Source organism: Lepisosteus oculatus, chromosome 21, assembly GCF_040954835.1.
Source record: "Lepisosteus oculatus isolate fLepOcu1 chromosome 21, fLepOcu1.hap2, whole genome shotgun sequence".
Classification (NCBI taxonomy): domain Eukaryota; kingdom Metazoa; phylum Chordata; class Actinopteri; order Semionotiformes; family Lepisosteidae; genus Lepisosteus; species Lepisosteus oculatus.
Window position 1 is genome coordinate 6,778,384 of NC_090716.1, and position 21,863 is coordinate 6,800,246.

The 21,863-nt window shown below is 35.5% G+C and overlaps 1 protein-coding gene across 2 annotated transcripts in view; it reads right to left on the reverse strand.

The window, feature by feature from the left end:
• Window positions 1-5,421: 5,421 nt before the first annotated feature.
• LOC102686914 (protein kinase C-binding protein NELL1) overlaps window positions 5,422-21,863 on the reverse strand; it is a 163,808-nt gene continuing 147,366 nt past the window's right edge. For both annotated transcript variants that reach the window (XM_015338274.2, XM_006642640.3), the window contains 5 exons: window positions 21,101-21,241; window positions 15,168-15,361; window positions 13,250-13,426; window positions 10,513-10,737; window positions 5,422-9,913 (listed from right to left, as the gene is read on the reverse strand). In XM_015338274.2, the coding sequence (XP_015193760.1) occupies window positions 9,863-9,913; window positions 10,513-10,737; window positions 13,250-13,426; window positions 15,168-15,361; window positions 21,101-21,241 (788 nt within the window). In that variant the 3' untranslated portion in view covers window positions 5,422-9,862. The remainder of the gene's footprint in view (window positions 9,914-10,512; window positions 10,738-13,249; window positions 13,427-15,167; window positions 15,362-21,100; window positions 21,242-21,863) is intronic.

The window sequence follows — 21,863 nt, forward strand, 5'->3', positions numbered from 1 at the left end:
TTCTCCTTGCTTGTATGAGGTTGCTTAGTCATTTCAGACTAATATTTGATTCTTTAAAGTATATTTTCTACTGAAATGAGTGAAGGATTGTGTAAACTCTTTGACCAAAGCCCTAACCCTAACCTTTGCAAAATGCCGAGCTAGGGTTAGGGTTAGGATTCCACATAACGTAGACAAATTTTGATAGCATGGCTGTGTTTTTGGGCAGGATTGGAATTGGGGAAAAGTAATGTTTCACTCCTATCTTTACTTTTTTTTTTCTTGCATATATGGGTGTATGCACTGCATTGACCAAAAGTAGCCCTAAAAGCAATCAATGGAAGGAAAACGAAAATATGATTCAGATTCTTGCATTTTGCACTTAATGCACAGGTATATTAAGCAATAAAGCCAAAATGTATGGGGTATTTCTGACTCTTAGCCTATTGTAAGCCATGAACCATGCTCACGGAGAATAAAATTCAGCATCAAATTTCAATAATGGAAAACTTGTCAAAAGTAGAATTTTACCATTGTTGATGCATTCTCCTTGCTTGTATGAGGTTGCTTAGTCATTTCAGACTAATATTTGATTCTTTAAAGTATATTTTCTACTGAAATGAGTGAAGGATTGTGTAAACTCTTTGATCAAAGCCCTAACCCTAACCTATGCAAAATGCCGAGCTAGGGTTAGGGTTAGGATTCCACATAACGTAGACAAATTTTGATAGCATGGCTGTGTTTTTGGGCAGGATTGGAATTGGGGAAAAGTAATGTTTCACTCCTATCTTCACTTTTTTTTTCTTGCATATATGGGTGTATGCACTGCATTGACCAAAAGTAGCCCTAAAAGCAATAAATGGAAGGAAAACGAAAATATGATTCAGATTCTTGCATTTTGCATTTAATGCACAGGTATATTAAGCAATAAAGCCAATATGTATGGGGTATTCCTGACTCTTAGCCTATTGTAAGCCATGAACCATGCTCACGGAGAATACAATTCAGCATCAAATTTCAATAATGGAAAACTTGTCAAAAGTAGAATTTTACCATTGTTGATGCATTCTCCTTGCTTGTATGAGGTTGCTTAGTCATTTCAGACTAATATATGATTCTTTAAAGTATATTTTCTACTGAAATGAGTGAAGGATTGTGTAAACTCTTTGATCAAAGCCCTAACCCTATCCTATGCAAAATGCCGAGCTAGGGTTAGGGTTAGGATTCCACATAACGTAGACAAATTTTGATAGCATGGCTGTGTTTTTGGCAGGATTGGAATTGGGGAAAAGTAATGTTTCACTCCTATCTTTACTTTTTTTTTTTTGCATAAATGGGTGTATGCACTGCATTGACCAAAAGTAGCCCTAAAAGCAATAAATGGAAGGAAAATGAAAATATGATTCAGATTCTTGGCTTTTGCATTTAATGCACAGGTATATTAAGCAATAAAGCCAAAATGTATGGGGTATTCCTGACTCTTAGCCTATTGTAAGCCATGAACCATGCTCACGGAGAATACAATTCAGCATCAAATTTCAATAATGGAAAACTTGTCAAAAGTGGAAATTCACCATTGTTGATGCATTCTCCTTGCTTGTATGAGGTTGCTCAGTCATTTCAGACTAATATTTGATTCTTTAAAGTATATTTTCTACTGAAATGAGTGAAGGATTGTGTAAACTCTTTGATCAAAGCCCTAACCCTATCCTATGCAAAATGCCGAGCTAGGGTTAGGGTTAGGATTCCACATAACGTAGACAAATTTTGATAGCATGGCTGTGTTTTTGGGCAGGATTGGAATTGGGGAAAAGTAATGTTTCACTCCTATCTTGACTTTTTTTTTCTTGCATATATGGGTGTATGCACTGCATTGACCAAAAGTAGCCCTAAAAGCAATAAATGGAAGGAAAATGAAAATATGATTCAGATTCTTGCATTTTGCATTTAATGCACAGGTATATTAAGCAATAAAGCCAAAATCTATGGGGTATTCCTGACTCTTAGCCTATTGTAAGCCATGAACCATGCTCACGGAGAATAAAATTCAGCATCAAATTTCAATAATGGAAAACTTGTCAAAAGTGGAAATTCACCATTGTTGATGCATTCTCCTTGCTTGTATGAGGTTGCTCAGTCATTTCAGACTAATATTTGATTCTTTAAAGTATATTTTCTACTGAAATGAGTGAAGGATTGTGTAAACTCTTTGATCAAAGCCCTAACCCTAACCTATGCAAAATGCCGAGCTAGGGTTAGGGTTAGGATTCCACATAACGTAGACAAATTTTGATAGCATGGCTGTGTTTTTGGGCAGGATTGGAATTGGGGAAAAGTAATGTTTCACTCCTATCTTGACTTTTTTTTTCTTGCATATATGTGTGTATGCACTGCATTGACCGAAAGTAGCCCTAAAAGCAGTAAATGGAAGGAAAACGAAAATATGATTCAGATTCTTGCATTTTGCATTTAATGCACAGGTATATTAAGCAATAAAGCCAAAATGTATGGTGTATTCCTGAGTCTTAGCCTATTGTAAGCCATGAACCATGCTCACGGAGAATAAAATTCAGCATCAAATTTCAATAATGGAAAACTTTTCAAAAGTAGAATTTTACCATTGTTGATGCATTCTCCTTGCTTGTATGAGGTTGCTTAGTCATTTCAGACTAATATTTGATTTTTTAAAGTATATTTTCTACTGAAATGAGTGAAGGATTGTGTAAACTCTTTGATCAAAGCCCTAACCCTAACCTATGCAAAATGCCGAGCTAGGGTTAGGGTTAGGATTCCACATAACGTAGACAAATTTTGATAGCATGGCTGTGTTTTTGGGCAGGATTGGAATTGGGGAAAAGTAATGTTTCACTCCTATCTTTACTTTTTTTTTCTTGCATATATGGGTGTATGCACTGCATTGACCAAAAGTAGCCCTAAAAGCAATAAATGGAAGGAAAACGAAAATATGATTCAGATTCTTGCATTTTGCATTTGATGCACAGGTATATTAAGCAATAAAGCCAAAATGTATGGGGTATTCCTGACTCTTAGCCTATTGTAAGCCATGAACCATGCTCACGGAGAATAAAATTCAGCATCAAATTTCAATAATGGAAAACTTGTCAAAAGTAGAATTTTACCATTGTTGATGCATTCTCCTTGCTTGTATGAGGTTGCTCAGTCATTTCAGACTAATATTTGATTCTTTAAAGTATATTTTCTACTGAATTGAGTGAAGGATTGTGTAAACTCTTTGATCAAAGCCCTAACCCTAACCTATGCAAAATGCCGAGCTAGGGTTAGGGTTAGGATTCCACATAACGTAGACAAATTTTGATAGCATGGCTGTGTTTTTGGGCAGGATTGGAATTGGGGAAAAGTAATGTTTCACTCCTATCTTTACTTTTTTTTTCTTGCATATATGGGTGTATGCACTGCATTGACCAAAAGTAGCCCTAAAAGCAATAAATGGAAGGAAAACGAAAATATGATTCAGATTCTTGCATTTTGCATTTGATGCACAGGTATATTAAGCAATAAAGCCAAAATGTATGGGGTATTCCTGACTCTTAGCCTATTGTAAGCCATGAACCATGCTCACGGAGAATAAAATTCAGCATCAAATTTCAATAATGGAAAACTTGTCAAAAGTAGAATTTTACCATTGTTGATGCATTCTCCTTGCTTGTATGAGGTTGCTTAGTCATTTCAGACTAATATTTGATTCTTTAAAGTATATTTTCTACTGAAATGAGTGAAGGATTGTGTAAACTCTTTGATCAAAGCCCTAACCCTAACCTGTGCAAAATGCCGAGCTAGGGTTAGGGTTAGGATTCCACGTAACGTAGACAAATTTTGATAGCATGGCTGTGTTTTTGGGCAGGATTGGAATTTGGGAAAAGTAATGTTTCACTCCTATCTGCACTTTTTTTTTCTTGCATATATGGGTGTATGCACTGCATTGACCAAAAGTAGCCCTAAAAGCAATGAATGGAAAGAAAACGAAAATATGATTTAGATTCTTGCATTTCGCATTTAATGCACAGGTATATTAAGCAATAAAGCCAAAATGTATGGGGTATTCCTGACTCTTAGGCTATTGTAAGCCATGAACCATGCTCACGGAGAATAAAATTCAGCATCAAATTTCAATAATGGAAAACTTGTCAAAAGTAGAATTTTACCATTGTTGATGCATTCTCCTTGCTTGTATGAGGTTGCTTAGTCATTTCAGACTAATATTTGATTCTTTAAAGTATATTTTCTACTGAAATGAGTGAAGGATTGTGTAAACTCTTTGATCAAAGCCTTATCCCGAACCTATGCAAAATGCCGAGCTAGGGTTAGGGTTAGGATTCCACATAACGTAGACAAATTTTGATAGCATGGCTGTGTTTTTGGGCAGGATTAGAATTGGGGAAAAGAAATGTTTCACTCCTATCTTTACTTTTTTTTTCTTGCATATATGGGTGTACTGTATATATTAGTTTTTCCAAGTAATTTGCACAAAAATGGGTGGGAAATGTAAATACTGTATGATAGTGTATACCTTTATATTTAAAAGTATACCTAGTTTAATATTGTTTTATATATAGTAAAATATTGAAACTAGGCTTTCTGCATGGGCATCCATTTGATTTAAATTAAAAAAGAACAAAGAAAAGATGGAAGAAGTGCTTTTTTTGTGAAGGGAACCTCCATCCCCCATCATCTGCTTTGTGGAGGGGTTGTCATTCTTGTGTTTCCAGACTTTTGCAATGACATCTCTTTTCCTTGTATGTAAAGCAGTGATGTTGTAGGCAGCACATACCTTTTGATTGACTTTTTCTGTGGTGCTTACAGTAGTTTTGTTTAGTGGCTATAAACACGTGTCTTTTGATCTTGTACAGACCTGCTTTGAAATAAATCTTTGGGTTATATGATCAAAAGATACATGCTTATTTGAGAATGACTTCTGTTGTTTATGGCAATACAGCTGCATACTGTATGTTATATTATGGTGAGATTGGCTGTGTAAGTGTAATGCAAAATAACACTTTAATCCATATTAATTATAGGTAATTATAATAAAATCACAGCACACACCGCACAAAGGAAGAGGTAATAATTTTTAACTGAAAAATGCAAAAATAGTTTAAAATGGAAAGAGTTCTTTGTGTTATGCTTTATGATATTGTGAACATACTGGGAGTACACATTTCAAAACTCATTACTCATATTGCACAATTTAGAAACTGCAAAGCCTAGACACTTTGAATCCCTTAAAAACCAGATGCTTAATCCATTTTACATGCTATAAAATGTTTTTTGGTTCAGCACATACTGTATATGAAAAGTGTGCATACAAATCCCAACTGTTATTTATCCCCCAGCAATATTAGTGCAAAATTAGCTTTAAAATTTAAATCTGTATAAGCACAAAAATGTTGCAGAGACTGAAAATAACATCAATGTTATTAAGTAAACAACTAAAATATTTATTAACTGAAGAATTTACAGAGAACTCTTTATCACGACACAAGTCTTCAGTTCAGCTGACACTTAACCCTTAAAGTACAAAGATGTGATGCATTTTGGAACTGGTCACAAAAAAGAAAACAAAATTGCATCCTGCTAGTAAACATCTTAACTTAAGAGCATAAATAGAATTTTTCTCTTTAAAGCAGGGGACTTAAAATTAAAAATAATTCTAAAGGACACCGAATAGTCTCCCATCAAGATAACCAATGAAGCCAGTAAAAGGTTAAACCAAGCCAGGTTAGGTTTCATACTGTACTTATGTATTTTCTTTGAATTTCATATACTGTATGAACTTGTACAGTACATAGATCTTGAGCAGAATGTCAGAACTGCATAAAAAGGAATTGATGGCAGATTTATACATGTATAAGCTTTTGAGCTTCAACTTTACTGAGAGAATCAAGGACATGAATGATGCCTTGTCATTAGGAAAAGATATACTGCCACATGCCACAGATTTCTAAGGATGTTTTCAGTAGGCATAAATCAAATATAAGCTTTATATTAGGGCTGATTTGCATTTTCTATTTGCAAATACACTTGATCATATGATGATTCTCATTTAATATTATTTTTGAAGATATTCCAAAGAAACTGGCTAAAGTTCATTAACCCTATGATTAGAGTATGTCTTTGAACATTGCAGTTGTCGTTTCCAAACTCCATTTTAACCATTAAATATTATTTTGGGCAAGGATTCTTAATTTTGAAGTTGTTTACCCCTTATTTATTAAAATACTTTTACTTAAAGTTTGAACATGAACATGAGGATTGTTTAAACTAGACAATACTGAAAGGGTTAAGGCAACAATAACAAAAAAATGAAGACACCTTTCTTGTTGTAATGAAAAATATAAATTACCCTTTCCACGATTAAGTACAGTAGCTAAGGACCTAAGAATGTATACTGATGCAAAACGAAAATGCAACCATCATAAGTTCATCAACAACTTGTTGGGCACAGATGTATTTACTTCCTCAAGTGAACAGATTTGATGTGTTGATGAGTAGTATGGTTTCATGGGATAACAGAATAATGATCTCTAGGCATGCTATTTCCTAAAAATGCTGGATCCACATAATTGTAATTAATTAATTGAAAGAACAGTAAAGATACCCACGTGAAAAACAAAGATTGTGAGGTTGCTATCAGCATGATTTAAGGTGACCTGTGTATAAGAGTACCTGCCTGAAGAATGTCGTGTTCTGTTTCACAAAATTAACTGACTAGTCCAGACAATTTAGTCAAACTTGCTCTGTCCTGGAAGGCAAAGGCTCACCACACTGGTTCAGGACAGCCAACTAAATGTGCCAAAGCAGAGGAAATATCAGTAAGAAACAACCCACATATCAGCAGAGCAACTACTGTACAGCTTGCCATCTGCATTAAAATGAGTTGTATGTGCGGAGGCCATTTAGGGGTAATACTGACAACTGAGAGAGCAGTGGAATGTTTTATTCGCCAATAAATTCCGCTTTGCCCTTGGCGGACCTGATGGACGATCACGAGTTCGGAGACACTGTGGTGATTGTTATGCTGACAGTTGCATTGTTCATGCCAGCTGGTGGCACAGTGCAAGTATGATGATGTGGGGAGGAATCTCCTTCAACACAAGATTTGACCTTTAGTGGTGGATTGAGGGCAGCTTTACAGCTCAGGGATTCATAGAGGAACTTTTTGAAGAGAAAGTTTTTCCGTTCCTTAAAATCTAAATGGGATTTTTCAGCAGGACAAACATTAGGCCAAACATACAGCATGACAAACATATCACCTTGGCCAGAATTGTATAAATGCTTAAGAAAAATCAGTCCAAATCTTTATTTTTAATGTTTTCATTTTGGCCATGTCAAATTTGATGTGATAAGCATTTTTCTTCACATTTTCTGGGATTCTTATATCCACTTAAAATAGGATTAAATCCTTTGGGTCTTAGTGTTGCATGTATTTCTCTTGTGCATCAGTATATAATTTTCAGATTTATGCCCATATTTCCAGACTTTATGCAGTCCCCAGCTTTATATAGTATTTACATTAAACAAAATATTTAACTAAATTTCAAAGCACATAAATTAGAAAACTGATTATCATCTAAATGGTTTCAATATGTTACAGTGACATTTACACAGGGATTAAAAAAAAGGTTGTATTACTTTCCCTTTTAAATAAATTAGGAATTTGTATGCCTATGTTCTGATAAGATTACATCTCTTTATGGATAATTTTCTTAGGGTAATGCCACGTAAAAATACATACTGTAGGATTTTGTAATAGTTTATTTGATGGTTCACATTAAGCCTGTATCCTGATCAATTAACTATGTGGTTAACTGATCTATGCAGTTAACTTTATTACTGACTTACTGTAGCTTATCTCAGGTATGGTGAAGATTTTGTTTAGGCATATCTTAACACAGAGACAACTGGAATAAATAAAAACTTATTACAGACCGAAAGAAACAATTCAAGGTACAAGACCTAGGAGACAATTTCAATGTTATTGAAAATATACAGAGAACAATGCATATAGAACAATTATATATACTGTAACTGCAGTAAGGCATGGGCTGTTATCATACAGTCTACTGAATCTGCCCAATTGTGTATGAAATGTAAGAGCCTAGATTACTCAGATTTGGGCTCCTCATTAACAAATGACAATATTGGGTAGATTTTTTTAGTTATTTTGTACTGCTTTCAGTTAAAATAATAACACAGTAAACTACACCTTTTAAAAACATGTATCAAATGCTACCACTGTCTCCATGAAATATTTTGAAGAATGGAATTAGAATTGTATGTTTACCTTGTACCTTGTTACCTTATATACATAACACCATGTTATGTAAGACAAATCCTAGAAATGTGACAACTGGTATTTTCCAAGACTTTTGAAATATTTTAACAACATATACCAATCTAGTCACCATTATTAATCGTGTAATTTTTAAAATTAATGTTCAAAATGATATACTGTACCACACCAGAAATAGTATACGTGAGTAAGAGATTTTTCTAATTAACATTTAAACACTGCATCAAATAATGCATATTGGGTTATACAGCCTGCATTTAATGGTAACACAGGACAGTTTGTAGCACTTTGAGGTTGAGGTGATTAGATATTTTGCAATGTTTGCAGTAAGAGTGCTGTGAACAACAGTGGATAGTGGTAGTGTTAAAAATCTGTCACTTACCACTTAATGTTATATAGAGGGCTAAGCTATGACTCAGTGAAAGAAACTGATGAACATCCTGTGAAGGGGAAAATGCAGAAGCCACATCAAATATATAGTTCCCTAACAAACAGAGTAATAACCAAATAAGACTGAACTTACTGAACTTTGGCATATAAGCCTCTATTTATACAGTTCTTTAATTGTATTTGTTTGTCAAACTACTATAATTGAAGAAATATAAATACACTAAAAAGCAAGTGGTCCTGTCTTTTCACAGACTAAAGAATTAGCAATCCAATTAAGAAAAGTCTTCATGTTGTGATTGAAAACAGTTAGCAGAGACTGGGCAAGATCCTGTGTTCATGTACAGTGCAGTACATTATATAATCTGAACTTTGTCAGATTACAGTTTGTCTTCTTGAACATGCCTTATTATCACTATAGTTTAATAAAATGTTTTGTTTTATTTGAAGAAAATAGGATGTTCCTTGCCTTTCAAAGCAAATGCCTAATTGCAAAAATGAGTCTGAGTGCATGGAAATCTTTACCAACACATGGAGTGCATTTTATGTCCTAAATTTAAAAACATAACATGAGACTTACATGAAATGGAAGTGCTTTCTTGTGATCACCATAATGGAACTTCAAATATGCAGTTAGGTAAAGTGATACTGCATACTTGAGGCCAATATTGATGAATATGCATTAACTCATCACAGCAAAATATAATATATTTGATTGGTCAAGTAGCAGACTGTGAAATTGAAAATATGTATGTGTTTAGCCATTGAAAAAAGCAACAAAAATATTTGAATGTTTCTATATATAGCTTTACACTGGCAGAGACAAAATGTTCTAACTTTGCTCCTTTGTGTTTTTGATTTTACTCGGATAATGGACAAAAACCCCAAAACACAACACATTTAACAGCATTGGAATTGTCAAGAATGGAATCACACATGATTTCCACAATTAAGAATAACATATTCCATCCAACTAGGATTCAAGAGTCTTTCAAAGACAACAGCCAAGGGAATTACTATGGTTCCTTTGAAGCTGAAGTTCCAGCCATCTTCCTCATGTGGAGACTTTGGCAACTGTCAGGTGCATAAAAAATGAAAATTTGGAACTTTAAACCAGGCGATCCTTTCAGTTCATAAGTGGAAGTTTCTCCGAATGAGCTGTTCCTAGTTATTCTGGAGGCATTCTAAATCCACTGAACAGCAGATGTTTCCATTCTGAAGGAGAAAAGAAGAAAAGGCATAAAACATAGAAATGCTTTTTCAGGCTGTGGGGGAAACATGTTAAAATATGGTATTAATGGTAGCTTTGAAGTTATTGAAAGTTATCCATATTATTAATGCATGTTAAGGACGGATTGCTTTTACCTTTGGCTTCTTTTTAAGTGCTGGTATTACTATGCTGCTCTATTTTCAAAGGCGTTTCTTTAATTTTATGGGGTATATAAAAAGGTCTAGCCATTATAAAAAGAAGGTTACATAATACTTAAAAACCTTGCATGACAATGATATATTTGACTTTAATTAAAGTTTCACTGGAGATCTTCCAAATCTTATTTGAATTATGCACTGTAAATCTTTTAGCCCTACTGTCCTCTTCTCATCTGAAATACAGACCTCAGTTGGGGCCAGTTGATTATACATAGAATTAACCAACATTTGTTTCAAACTGGCTGACAGGTGCAGTCTGTTTTCCTAACATCCTTCTTAAAGAAGGTACATACCAGATTGAGGACTCTAAGTTTAGAGATTGGAACACTGCACCGTTGATGCTACTGTCAAATAGTGAATTATTATACATGTATATTACACCGTACCTTGCATTTGCATGTAGTACAGGGTGACCCAGCCATAGTCCATATTGAACCACTGAGGCGTGTAATTCCATAGTGATCCAAGCAGGTTTTTCTGATGTCGTAGACAATGTTGTCAGCGAGGCATGGATCACTGACGCAGTGGGGACAGCATTCGCCTTCTGACAATGACGTATACTCGCAATTAAGAGATGGGCAAGCGAATGGCCAGCAATCCACTTCTCCTTCCTTTTCACACAGGGAAAAGACATCGCATTCAGACCACATTTTGGTTTAGCACAATACAAACGAGTACAATGCAACTGATACAATCGGATATATCAATTAACATACAGTAGGTTAACAAAAGTGAAAAAAGCAACTAATACAGTTAAATTGCTATAAAATTAATTGCCCAGAAAAATTAGGATTCACTTTGGGAGTTATAGTAAGATCTAAAATCAAATATTAAAGGAAAATAGATAATCGATTATAATTGATTGTATGCAATAGGTTGTGCATCGTCTTCAAATGAGTATGGCACCGTTCAGAAATCAGACAGAATTCAGAAAGAACTCCAAAAAAATGACCCTGCATCAGTCTCGGTATAATAGGACAGCACAATAGTCTGTTTGAAGATTAACTTTTCATTCACGATACAAGGTACAATACTCTATATTCTCACCTTCACTAAACTACGACCCTGTTTGGTAGTAATGACTTCAACCATAATAGAAATAACAGAATGCTATTTGTCCTATTTAATTACATGAAAATTGACTAGATTTCAATGTAAAACGAATTTTGTAAGTGTCTAACGCAAAAAAAGTCAGCAACAGAGGTTATGAGTTTTATGTGTTGCCCTTTTTAACGGTTACTTACTGTACAACTTACAGATTTGTAGTCTCAACCCGGTAAAATTCTTTAATTTTATAAATCTACAGTCTATATTTCCCAACTATTTCAATTCATATTAATTGCATTCTGAATTATATACATCTGAATGAAGAACTTTGTAGAGTTAGCTTTATTAATTACCAAGCACATGATTTTCAAAGGGACCCTTTATTTTCTGTTCCTTTGCTAAAACAATACATCTGCATTACTCCCACTTGGGAAAACTTAATGAGCATTATTCCCTGCTTACTACTTTCTGTTTAATTGATAATGCTTTAGTGCAGTTATTGTTAATTAAATCTGATTTCCTCTTGAGTAGTGCAAGGATATGTAATTAATTTCATGAAAAAAGTAAAGCATGAAAGCTATATTAATTTTACATAAATTCAGGATGCTGTGATGAGGCACAATACCTAGAGTGCCACATCAATGCTGACTTCTCCACCTCTCCATGTCTAACTCATTTTCCACTCATATTAATTTAATTACATTTCCCAATTAATTATCTCAAGATTCATGTGACACTGTGCAAATTTCAATACCATTTTTTTCCCTTTTTTATTTTTCATTCTCTGTTTCTGTCTCTTTTTTTGTTTTTTCTTCTGGCCTGGCAAAAGAATGGCACACTCTTATGTAACACATATAATACAAAGTTGTGGACAGGCACTAATGCTGTCACTTAGCTAGCATGTTATAAAAAATCAAGTGGCAACAGCTTAGATCACTTTCAACATTTATATATTTGATGTGCACAAAATCACCAGATTCTTAGTCTGCTTAATTGCTTCTATCCAACAGAGCTGGACAGCATGCAACAACATTTGTGAAGTAAATATACAGTACTCAGAAAATAGAAGCATTCAGCTTCCCCACATTTTTCTTTACAGATGTAACATATGGAAAGATTAAAAAGCAGACTATAAAAGACTAAAAAATATTTACATAAAATGATCCCAGTCTCTTTTAGCACTAGAACCATTTATTAATAACAAACTGCTAATCGACACGTTGTCACATAAAATGAGTTCTGGTTAGAATACAGGTGTCAAAATCTTTCGCAAATTGTTCTTTAAACAGACTGGTATGTTTGTGCACAGCAAAAAAAAACATCAAAAGTGAGCAAGCAATGACTAAGAGGAGGGGAAGATGCTTGGGGAGACTGACTGATGATACAGAAGAAAAGCACTATAAATAAGAAAGCTGGAGCTCCTGCGTGGCCCCACCATTTCAAAGTGCTTTTACTCACAGTAGATCCCAGAATGTGGCATTTGACACAGGCTGGACCAGACCAAGCCTTGGATTGACTGCTATTCCCAAATGTGGGAACACAGAATTGGCAGGGCAGGCATCTCGGCTTTTGGTAAAACTGCCTCTCTCAAGGCAAGCCTGGTGTCTGCAGGCTCAGTGATGTCACTAAGAGATATGCTGCCTCCACAATCTTTTATGACTAGTAGTGTGTCAAGTCACTGACGCAGCTGCCCACCTGTTGACTACAAAGGAGTAAGTAAAGGTTAATTCCTTGCTGAAAAACAGAAATGAGAAAAACCACCTAAGAAGGCAAAACAGCCATCATGTTGTTTCTCCTTTCCAGTTTTCAAGTGTGAAATTAACCTTTACTTGTTCCTTTGTGTCAACAGATGAAATGCTCTGACAGGTGGCTGTCAGAGGAGTATTCCTGCAGACTGTTTCTCTCTCCATGCTGTAAAGGAATTGCAGCCATAAGATGAGGCACTAAGGTTTGTTATATCATAATATACTGTTTTAGTATATAACAATTTCTTTTTAACAAATGGTATGATATAAATGAGGAGGGTATTAGATACTGACTCTTCCATTTAGAGTAATGAAAATACAAGGAACGAACCAGACATCTGCACTGCTGGCAGCTGTAGGTCCAGTTGTCTCCACTTCGATAGACCGTGTGCCCACTTTGGTGTAAACACTGGCTGGTTACTCTGGAGTCGCATTCTGGGCAGCAGTACAGATCAACATTGGGGTTTTGGCAGTCACACGCTGTTCTCCTGCAGAAGATTTTCCCATCCTGACATAAAAAGAAGCCATCTTAGCAAAATGTTTTGTGTATAATTTTTTTGACGCATGTCTGATTTTTCAGATTTTGAAATAATTATTTGAAAAAGGCACTGCAAAAATGGAGGGTTACACCTAGTAAACATACTGACATTTATTCCACTTGCTGGAAGGGCTTGGTTCAGAAATAGCAAACTTGATGTTATAATGGGCATAATTACAGCATTCTAAAATAACTCCCCTTGAGGCCACAAACTCAAAACAATGTAAGCGAAAGAAATTACAGAGTAATAAAAAATCCAGCTGTCAGCTAAAAGGTGAAATATCCAAATATCAGGAATCACAATTTAAACTGAAGAACTGCACCTCAGCAATAAACTGATTAATTTAAAATAAAGTAATAAATAAAAGGGCACATTTATCAGCTTATTAAAAAAAATTGCAATGACTGTCATAAAATCTTAAATGAAAACAAAAGATATGTTGAGCGAGCATCTCTTGAAAACTGTTAGTGTGACTGAACTTTTGTTAATGTGGTAACCACCAAAATGTAATGAGTATAAATGATTAATAGTTTCACACCTGCAAAGATTTGAAAGAAAATACATTGTATATATTTCTTCTTTTGTACCTAAATGCTCACAAAAATGACTTTTTCTTCGTCAAATAAAGTTTTTTTGACCTCATACCTTTCAGAAGCCAAACACTACCTGTTTACATTGTCTTGTAACATTATATGTTGACCCTTTGAACCAAAGTAGAGGTTAAATACGATGTAAAATATTGACTCCTCGCTCCCATAGGAATTTCACAATTTACAGCACACACTGCTTGATCTGAACTTCCACAGTGATCAAAGAACAGCTTACCCACACAGAACATGCACTTGCAGATTTTAATGTCAGCAGAATCATTCTTCTTGATTCAGAGCCGATAACACTCAATATGAATGTCATCAGATGGCAATTTACAGGAATTATTTGTATCATACCCCACCTTCTTGGTGTCTGGAAGCCTAATTGTTACATTTCCACAGCCAAGTGGTACAGTATAGTATCACTATTAATTTTCATGTTTAACTTGCAACACGTAAATCTATAAGAACAAGAGAACAGAAACTAGAGCAGACTAAAATGGATTAATACCTGTCTTCTTTCATCAAATCTATTTATGCTACAATGACAGTGGAAATATAATCCCCAAAATAGTGGCAAATTGTATCGTCTTGAATTTAACATACTATGGTTAAATAAAAGACCAAATAAAATCGGAGGTCCTCCGGCCAATCACATCAAGCCAAGTGAGCGTTTACCAGGATTCTAGTCCATGTGTGCTAATATGCAACCAGATCATTTTCATTGAAATAAAATTTTGCATTGTTTTTGTATACATAAAATACAAATTTATATCTACCAGTAGTAATAAATAATAATAATAGTTTACACTTATATAGCGCTTTTCTGGACACTCCACTCAAAGCGCTTAACAGGTAATGGGGATCCCCTCCACCACCACCAGTGTGCAGCCCCACCTGGATGATGCGACGGCAGCCATAGTGCACCAGTACGCTCACCACACATCAGCTATATGTGGGGGGGAGAGCAGGGTAATGTAGCCAATTCATAGATGGGGATTATTAGGAGGCCATGATTGATAATGGACAATGGGAAATTTGGTAGACAAAGGTGATTGATCAGTACCGAGTACAATGTACTCAAAAGACTCTGGTTCATGGCAAATAAAACATACCGTACCTTGCAAGAGCACACAGAGCACCTGTCTTCCTTGAGAGTCCAGACTTGACCGTTTCTCTTCAGCCCTCCTTCATGGGGGCAGTCCCCAGTACACGACGGACCAGAAGGACACAGGCAGTCATAGCTGCCCAGCAGGTTCACACAGGCTGAGTCATTCCAGCAGGTGTGAGTTCTTGTCGCACATTCATCAATGTCTGCAACCAAGACCGAGAACTACTTCAGTTTCCTTTTACTTTTTAAAGGCACAAGAAAAACAAAAAACAAATTGAACCTCCATCCAGGTCATGTAATAACTGTGGTTATTAGGAGACTTCAGTGCCTCATTCAAACATTCAGGTGTAAGGACTGAAAATGTCCTGTGTTCTTTTTTCCCCTCTTTTGTACACCACAGAGAAATAGAAAGATCTTCAATCCACAGAACTTAAATAAACCCTCAAAGAACCTTAAACAGAAAACAAGCATCCATGCACCCATCCACTTTCTAACCAGCCTCATTGACAGTGCCTATCCCAGCAAGCAACAGGCATATGGCAGAGCAGACCCTAGACAGGACACCAGTCCATTGCAGGGAACACACAGACACAAACATGCTCATACTCACACAAGGACCAATTTTCACAGAAGTCAATTAACCTAATAGTGTTCACTGGACTGTGGGAGGAAACTGGAGCACCCAGAGGAAACCCACACAAACACGAGGAGATCATAAAAATTTCACGCAAATAGCACCCCAGGTCTGAAATTGAACCCAGGTCCCCCGACCAATGCTAAACACTGTGCTACCATGCCACCCAAACAGGAAGCAATAATGAAGTCTATGGAAATTATATATTTTTCAATATTAGATAAACATGGCTGGCAGGGTTTGCCTTTTCATCTTGTAACACCAATAAATAATATAATAAGCTATATTTAATTTTCGGCAAGAGTGACTGCCAAGGGTAATACAGCACTTGAACCCAAATTTCCATTCTGATGACTTGGAGAAAGCTGATGACTAATATTTGGTGTTGAAATTAGATTTAAAGGAAACAGGATTTCAGCAAGAAAAACTAATCTTACCTAGAAAACTTTTTTTCTTCTAGCTTAATTAACAAAACTATAGCTTGAGGTTTTATTAGAAATTCTAAAGATGTTATACTTCTAAAATGGAAAAAAAACACACTTTAAATAGTTTATATACTAACTTTTAGATTAGCTATCATGAGTGTTTATGATAAATTAAAGTTCAACCCATGACTTTAATTTAAGAGAAGTTCTTTTAAACACTAAAGACAATTAATTTAGAGATATTTTGGTGTTAATGGAGATAATTAAATAACATTTAAAGAAGGTAAATTAAATAGTTTTTAACCTTAATCAGTATTTTCTTTGAAAACACCATACATCTTAAAGCTATATGAGCATACTTATTTTTGCTAAAACAATGCCTGGCAACAAAAATGCATTTTTACTCTGATATGGACATTCGGCAAAAGTACAAAATGTAAATTCTAATTACCTTCTGCATTAACTCACAAACATGGCTCAGATCATTTATTTTAAAAAGTGACATTGGCTATTTGCATAAACTAAATGAAATATTTGTCTGGATGAGAGACATACCTTCATATACAATTCACCATTGATTAATAGGTCTTCATGTCATATTTAACAGAGTGCCATTACGCCCTCTAGCCCGTCATAGACTAAAAACTGCCATGCATTTCCAGCAATTTATTCAGGAAAAACAGATGTTAGTAATTACAGAGTCTTACCAGGAATCAAGCAGTTGTGTATTACAAAATGCCAACTGCATTTCATTTTAATATCCTTAGGCAGCCCATATGGAAAGGTTATGTATAGTGAAATGAAAGTGCATATGCAGTAATGTGTATTTGCGTCTTATTATCATAATCTTTACACACAAACTGTTTATTAATATACCACATACTAAAGCACATTTGCATACCTCTTGTATAATAAATGTCCATGAGTGTAAAGGAAATGTACTGCACAATATTATGAAACAGGGAACAATTGGTTGAGCCACAGATGGCAGGGGGCATTCTGATTCAATGTCACCAAGTTATATTTTGCATACCAACTACTCCACATACAGCAAAATTTCTTATTACTGTATAGGTACAAATACAAATACAGCAATGGCCGAAGCAAAACAGGCAATACAAAATGTCAAGTTAGAAAGTCATAAACCATAATAATTGGTTTTCAATAATAAGTATAAATATGTACACTATTACAGGAATTTAAATTAAAATGTATGCACTACATTGGAACAAGCAGAATTCAGTTCTGTGTTGACCTCAACATATGTGGTCTGCATTTTATAAATGTTTATCTGGTTAGGTATAGTGATTAACACTGTTAAGAATATTTTTTAATTTACAACTAAAAGTGCAGTGCTCTGCATTTATTACTTTGAAAGCTTTCCATACTCTAGTTGTGAATCTAGAATTACAAACCTGTTACAGCAACAACACTCCCTTGAATTTTAATTTTTTTTACTCTGCAAGTTACTAGCCTGGAGATTGTTTGAATCCAGGGTCTAACTGCACCTGCTATATCAGTGCTTTGACTTTGATAAAACAGTTTAATGGTCTATGAATCGCTGCAGCTTCTAAAAAGCAATAGGGCTCAAATTGTGTATAAAGCTTTTCACAGTTTTTTGGTTTGCAATCACTTCCAGATCCTTCAGGCCCCAGTTTCCAAGGTGGTGTTTTGATGCTCATTTGTGTGATGTGTCTCAGGCTTGTGGGAGTTTATAATTCAGGGTCTGGACATGCATGTAGTTGAATTTTTCTAGGGTGTAGTTGCTACATGCATGTAGCAACTACACCCTAGAAAAATTCAACATGGGATACAGGAAATGGCAGTCAAAATGATTCTTCAAACATTATTTTTCCTGATATATATTACCAGCTGATGACAAATAAGAAAAACAGAAACATACTTATTTCAATAGAAATGAAATCCTCACTGTGCATTACATAAACAATGTGTACACCTGACAACAGCAATATGCACTACATTTCTCAATCACACTACTACATATAAATTCAACCAGTATGCACAGCATTTTAATTTTAAAGACTTAATGGATATGTGGTATACAAATAAACCCTTTCTTAAAGAATATTTTTCCTAAAGGTAAAATACTATCAGTATATCTGCCTGTCCCATCTCAGACCCAATGCTTTAGAGCTGTCCGGAGTTTGTTTTTTTGGAGGTTGTGTGGGCTTACAGTGGGTGCCCCTCTTCACTCCCACCTTCAAAATGACATGGTGGCTAGATTAGACTGGCAGTCCTAACTCTAAGTGTTCTCACTCCTTCTTTCTGCAACAAACATAAGTTCTAGTTTACTGGATCCTAATCAGTGTCTGGGTCTGCAATGCTGGATGGATTTAGTTACAGGAGAGCTGGGCCCATTTCAGCAGATTTCTGTGTAAGTTTATTATTGGTGCCTTCACAGAGCAGATATTGGTTTTCTAATATTTTACATTAATAAGTATTTTAATCATTTACTGACTGAGTCATATACTCTTTTTTGTGAATGTTCCCGATATTTGTTCTGCTATAAAATATTTTATGAGATGTAATTTTATATTTTTTGCTCAATTTAAAAGATTAATAAAAGTATTGTTTTTTTAAATCTTCATCTCTCCATTTAGCAGCTACAAATAACTGTTCCCCCTCAGGATTCACTCCCAATCGACCACATCTCAAAAACCCATCTTCATACTGACAATGAAAGTGTGTTGACCTAGAGCAGTTTTTGTATGTGTTTATTTTATCCTTATGATGAAATGCTCAAGACATTGTAGCTGCTGGAGACCAAAGTCATCTCCATCTATCCATGGATTGGGTTTATCACAATCTGGGACACAGTGAATAAAATGACCCTACAGTATGTTGTTCAGTTTAACATTGCCAAAGGGTCATCATCTACTGTGGATCAGAACGTGCATTTCTTTTTTTGTAAGTCTTTTGTCCTAAAAAAGGCATACTATAATCACCTTCACTGCTGTAGTGGTACAGTAGATCCATAAATCTTCTATATCAATCAAAGAGAACCATATTCTGCTTTTATAAAGTGAATATGCAAATTTAACAGAGATTAGGGACTTGGTTTTCTTGTTTGCAAACAAATTAGAGTTTTTTTAGGGCTTTCTTATTTAATTGTGAATTCCCTTTATGGCTGTGATACCATTTATTTACATGTTGGGAAATGGCTGAATTTAGATCTGACTTGACCTCTGATTAGCATATATGTACACATGGTTGTCAACAAGATATGTAATTCCTAAGGCTGTCAAAACATGTCAGCTTGCTGCGATAGTATTTAATTAGATATCTGTGTTTTCAGTTCTGTCACTTACAAACATGCACCTTCTAATGACAGGTACGGTACATTTATGAGAGGAGGACTTTATTACCTACGCATTTGTACGTGTTTGGAAAACTAAAATGGAATACAAGCAAATAATGCAAGCACAAGAAAGCAACTTTCATAAGGATGCCAGATGCTTTTATGGATTTGAATAACATTTTAGAGAGGACCCAAAACTTTGTCAAAGTATTGCTTTACAATCTAAATCAAAATCTTTCTCTGTAAATTATAATTCTAACCAACACAACAGTTCTATATAACACCTGTAAGACACACTGTAGATGGCTATACTGGATACTAAGGACCAGTGTCTGTTGGATCACCTACATTTTCCTGAAATATGGCCTGGTGTCACACAATGCAGCCTGCCCAATGGCATTCAAGCCCCTAGGCCAATCCCCACTCATACATTTCTTCACATCTACATCTATACATTTACAAATCTACAGCCTAATCCTGGGTTTAACGCTGGATGAGGACATGTACATAAGAGGTGAACAGCACATTCGCAAGGTCACATATGCACAGGTTTGGTTGCTAAGCTGGGTTTTCAGAGCTGGTTGTCCAGGCTGATGCACTGCACATCTACTAGCTAGGTCATCGCCTTGGCATGCTGAGAAGCACCGCTTCGGCTTCAGGGGTGATATTACTCTGAATACCTCCAAATCCACAAGCTTTATGTTTATCAGCAAAGAATGAAAGATGGCCGTATGAGGCTGTGCTGGTAGTAATGCATTTTGAAATTAAACTGACACTACAGAGATGGAGATAAGGCTAAATGCGTGGTGCAGCTATCAATTTAACAAAACACAAATGCTTTCTCTCGCCACCCCTGTATCTCTGTAAAATATGGAATGGGGAATGTTAGCATTCTTTGCAGAAAAATCCAAATAAGGTTTTGCCTAAATCTTTAAATCAGATCTTTTTTACTGTGAATAGGAGCATGAATTACCATTTTCTTATAGAGCTCATATATATATATGTACTGATTTTAAATCTAGCTTGGCTTTTGTATTTTTTCATATGCTTGCGCTGAGCTGATTAATAAATATAAAAATGTGATTATGGGCATATAAGTTATTGCACTACATTTTTTTTAAGTCTTAGCTGTTCATTACATGTGATGTGCAGACTGTTTTGTCTTATTGCCATTTTGTTTTTCCGGCATAATAGCAGATGGAGGACAAGTCCCTCTGAATTAATGGTGCTGAAAGCAGAACAAAATAACATACAAATTGATGATTATGATCCAGTGTGGCAAGTTAAAGTTCCTCATTACTCTAAGACCACTGATTAGGGATAATGAATGACTTGGTAGGAGATGGGGGGATTAGCAACAAAGTTGCATGAAGATGGATGTGGAATGCTAGATAACACACAAACATCACACTAATGGCTTCAATTTATTGCCTTTGTCTGCAGAATCTGACCAAAATCCAGTGCACTAATTGGGTATTAGACTAAGAGGCACTCATGATTCCAGTGGTTTATTAATAGACATGATATATTAAAGAGTACAACATTTCAACTCTTAATTGCTTACCAACGCAGGACCCCCCATCAAGTGAGTAGGACCCATTGTCATGGAAACCGCTCCTGCATTCACAGTGGAACCAGCCAGGAAGGTTAACACAGCGCGAGTGGTTGTGACACTGAATCAGCCCCTCAGCACATTCATCAATATCTGCCTCAGAGAAAAATAAAATGCACAACAGAGGGGGAAATTACTTTCATTTTCCGTTCTCGGGTGACAAAGAAAACAACCACATTGCCTTTCTTTGTTCTGACTTCTGTCTTTTGGTTTGTAACCAGTTATAGAATATTGAAGACTCCTATATATTGAAGGTCCTGTGAACAGAAATTTCAAAATAAGTCTTTTCAAGAGCTGAGATTGGATGGATGGATGGAGTTAATTGCACTGTAACACAAAGGGAAGGGGACTTGTCTAATCCAGGGCCGTGCCTCAAGACAGAAAAAGTTCTTCAGTTTTCATCCATGCAAGAGTCTTCTCTTGGATTAATGCATGCTATAAAAGAATCCTCTGTTTACTTCGGGCCAAATCAACAGATTATATTTACACCTCTCCTGGGGTCTGCATAGCCTGAAGCATCTAAACCTTTTTTTGTATCTAGCATTAAAACCAGTTGTAATGCGACATTGGGCTCAGACATACTGTAGCTAGATGAATGATCCACCAGTATTAGCAAGATCGTAAATACAAATGGATGTTGTGCCTTCAGAAGTACAATCAAGATTTTTTTTTTTATCAGTACAACCTTGCATGGATTCCACATTTAATGTCATCT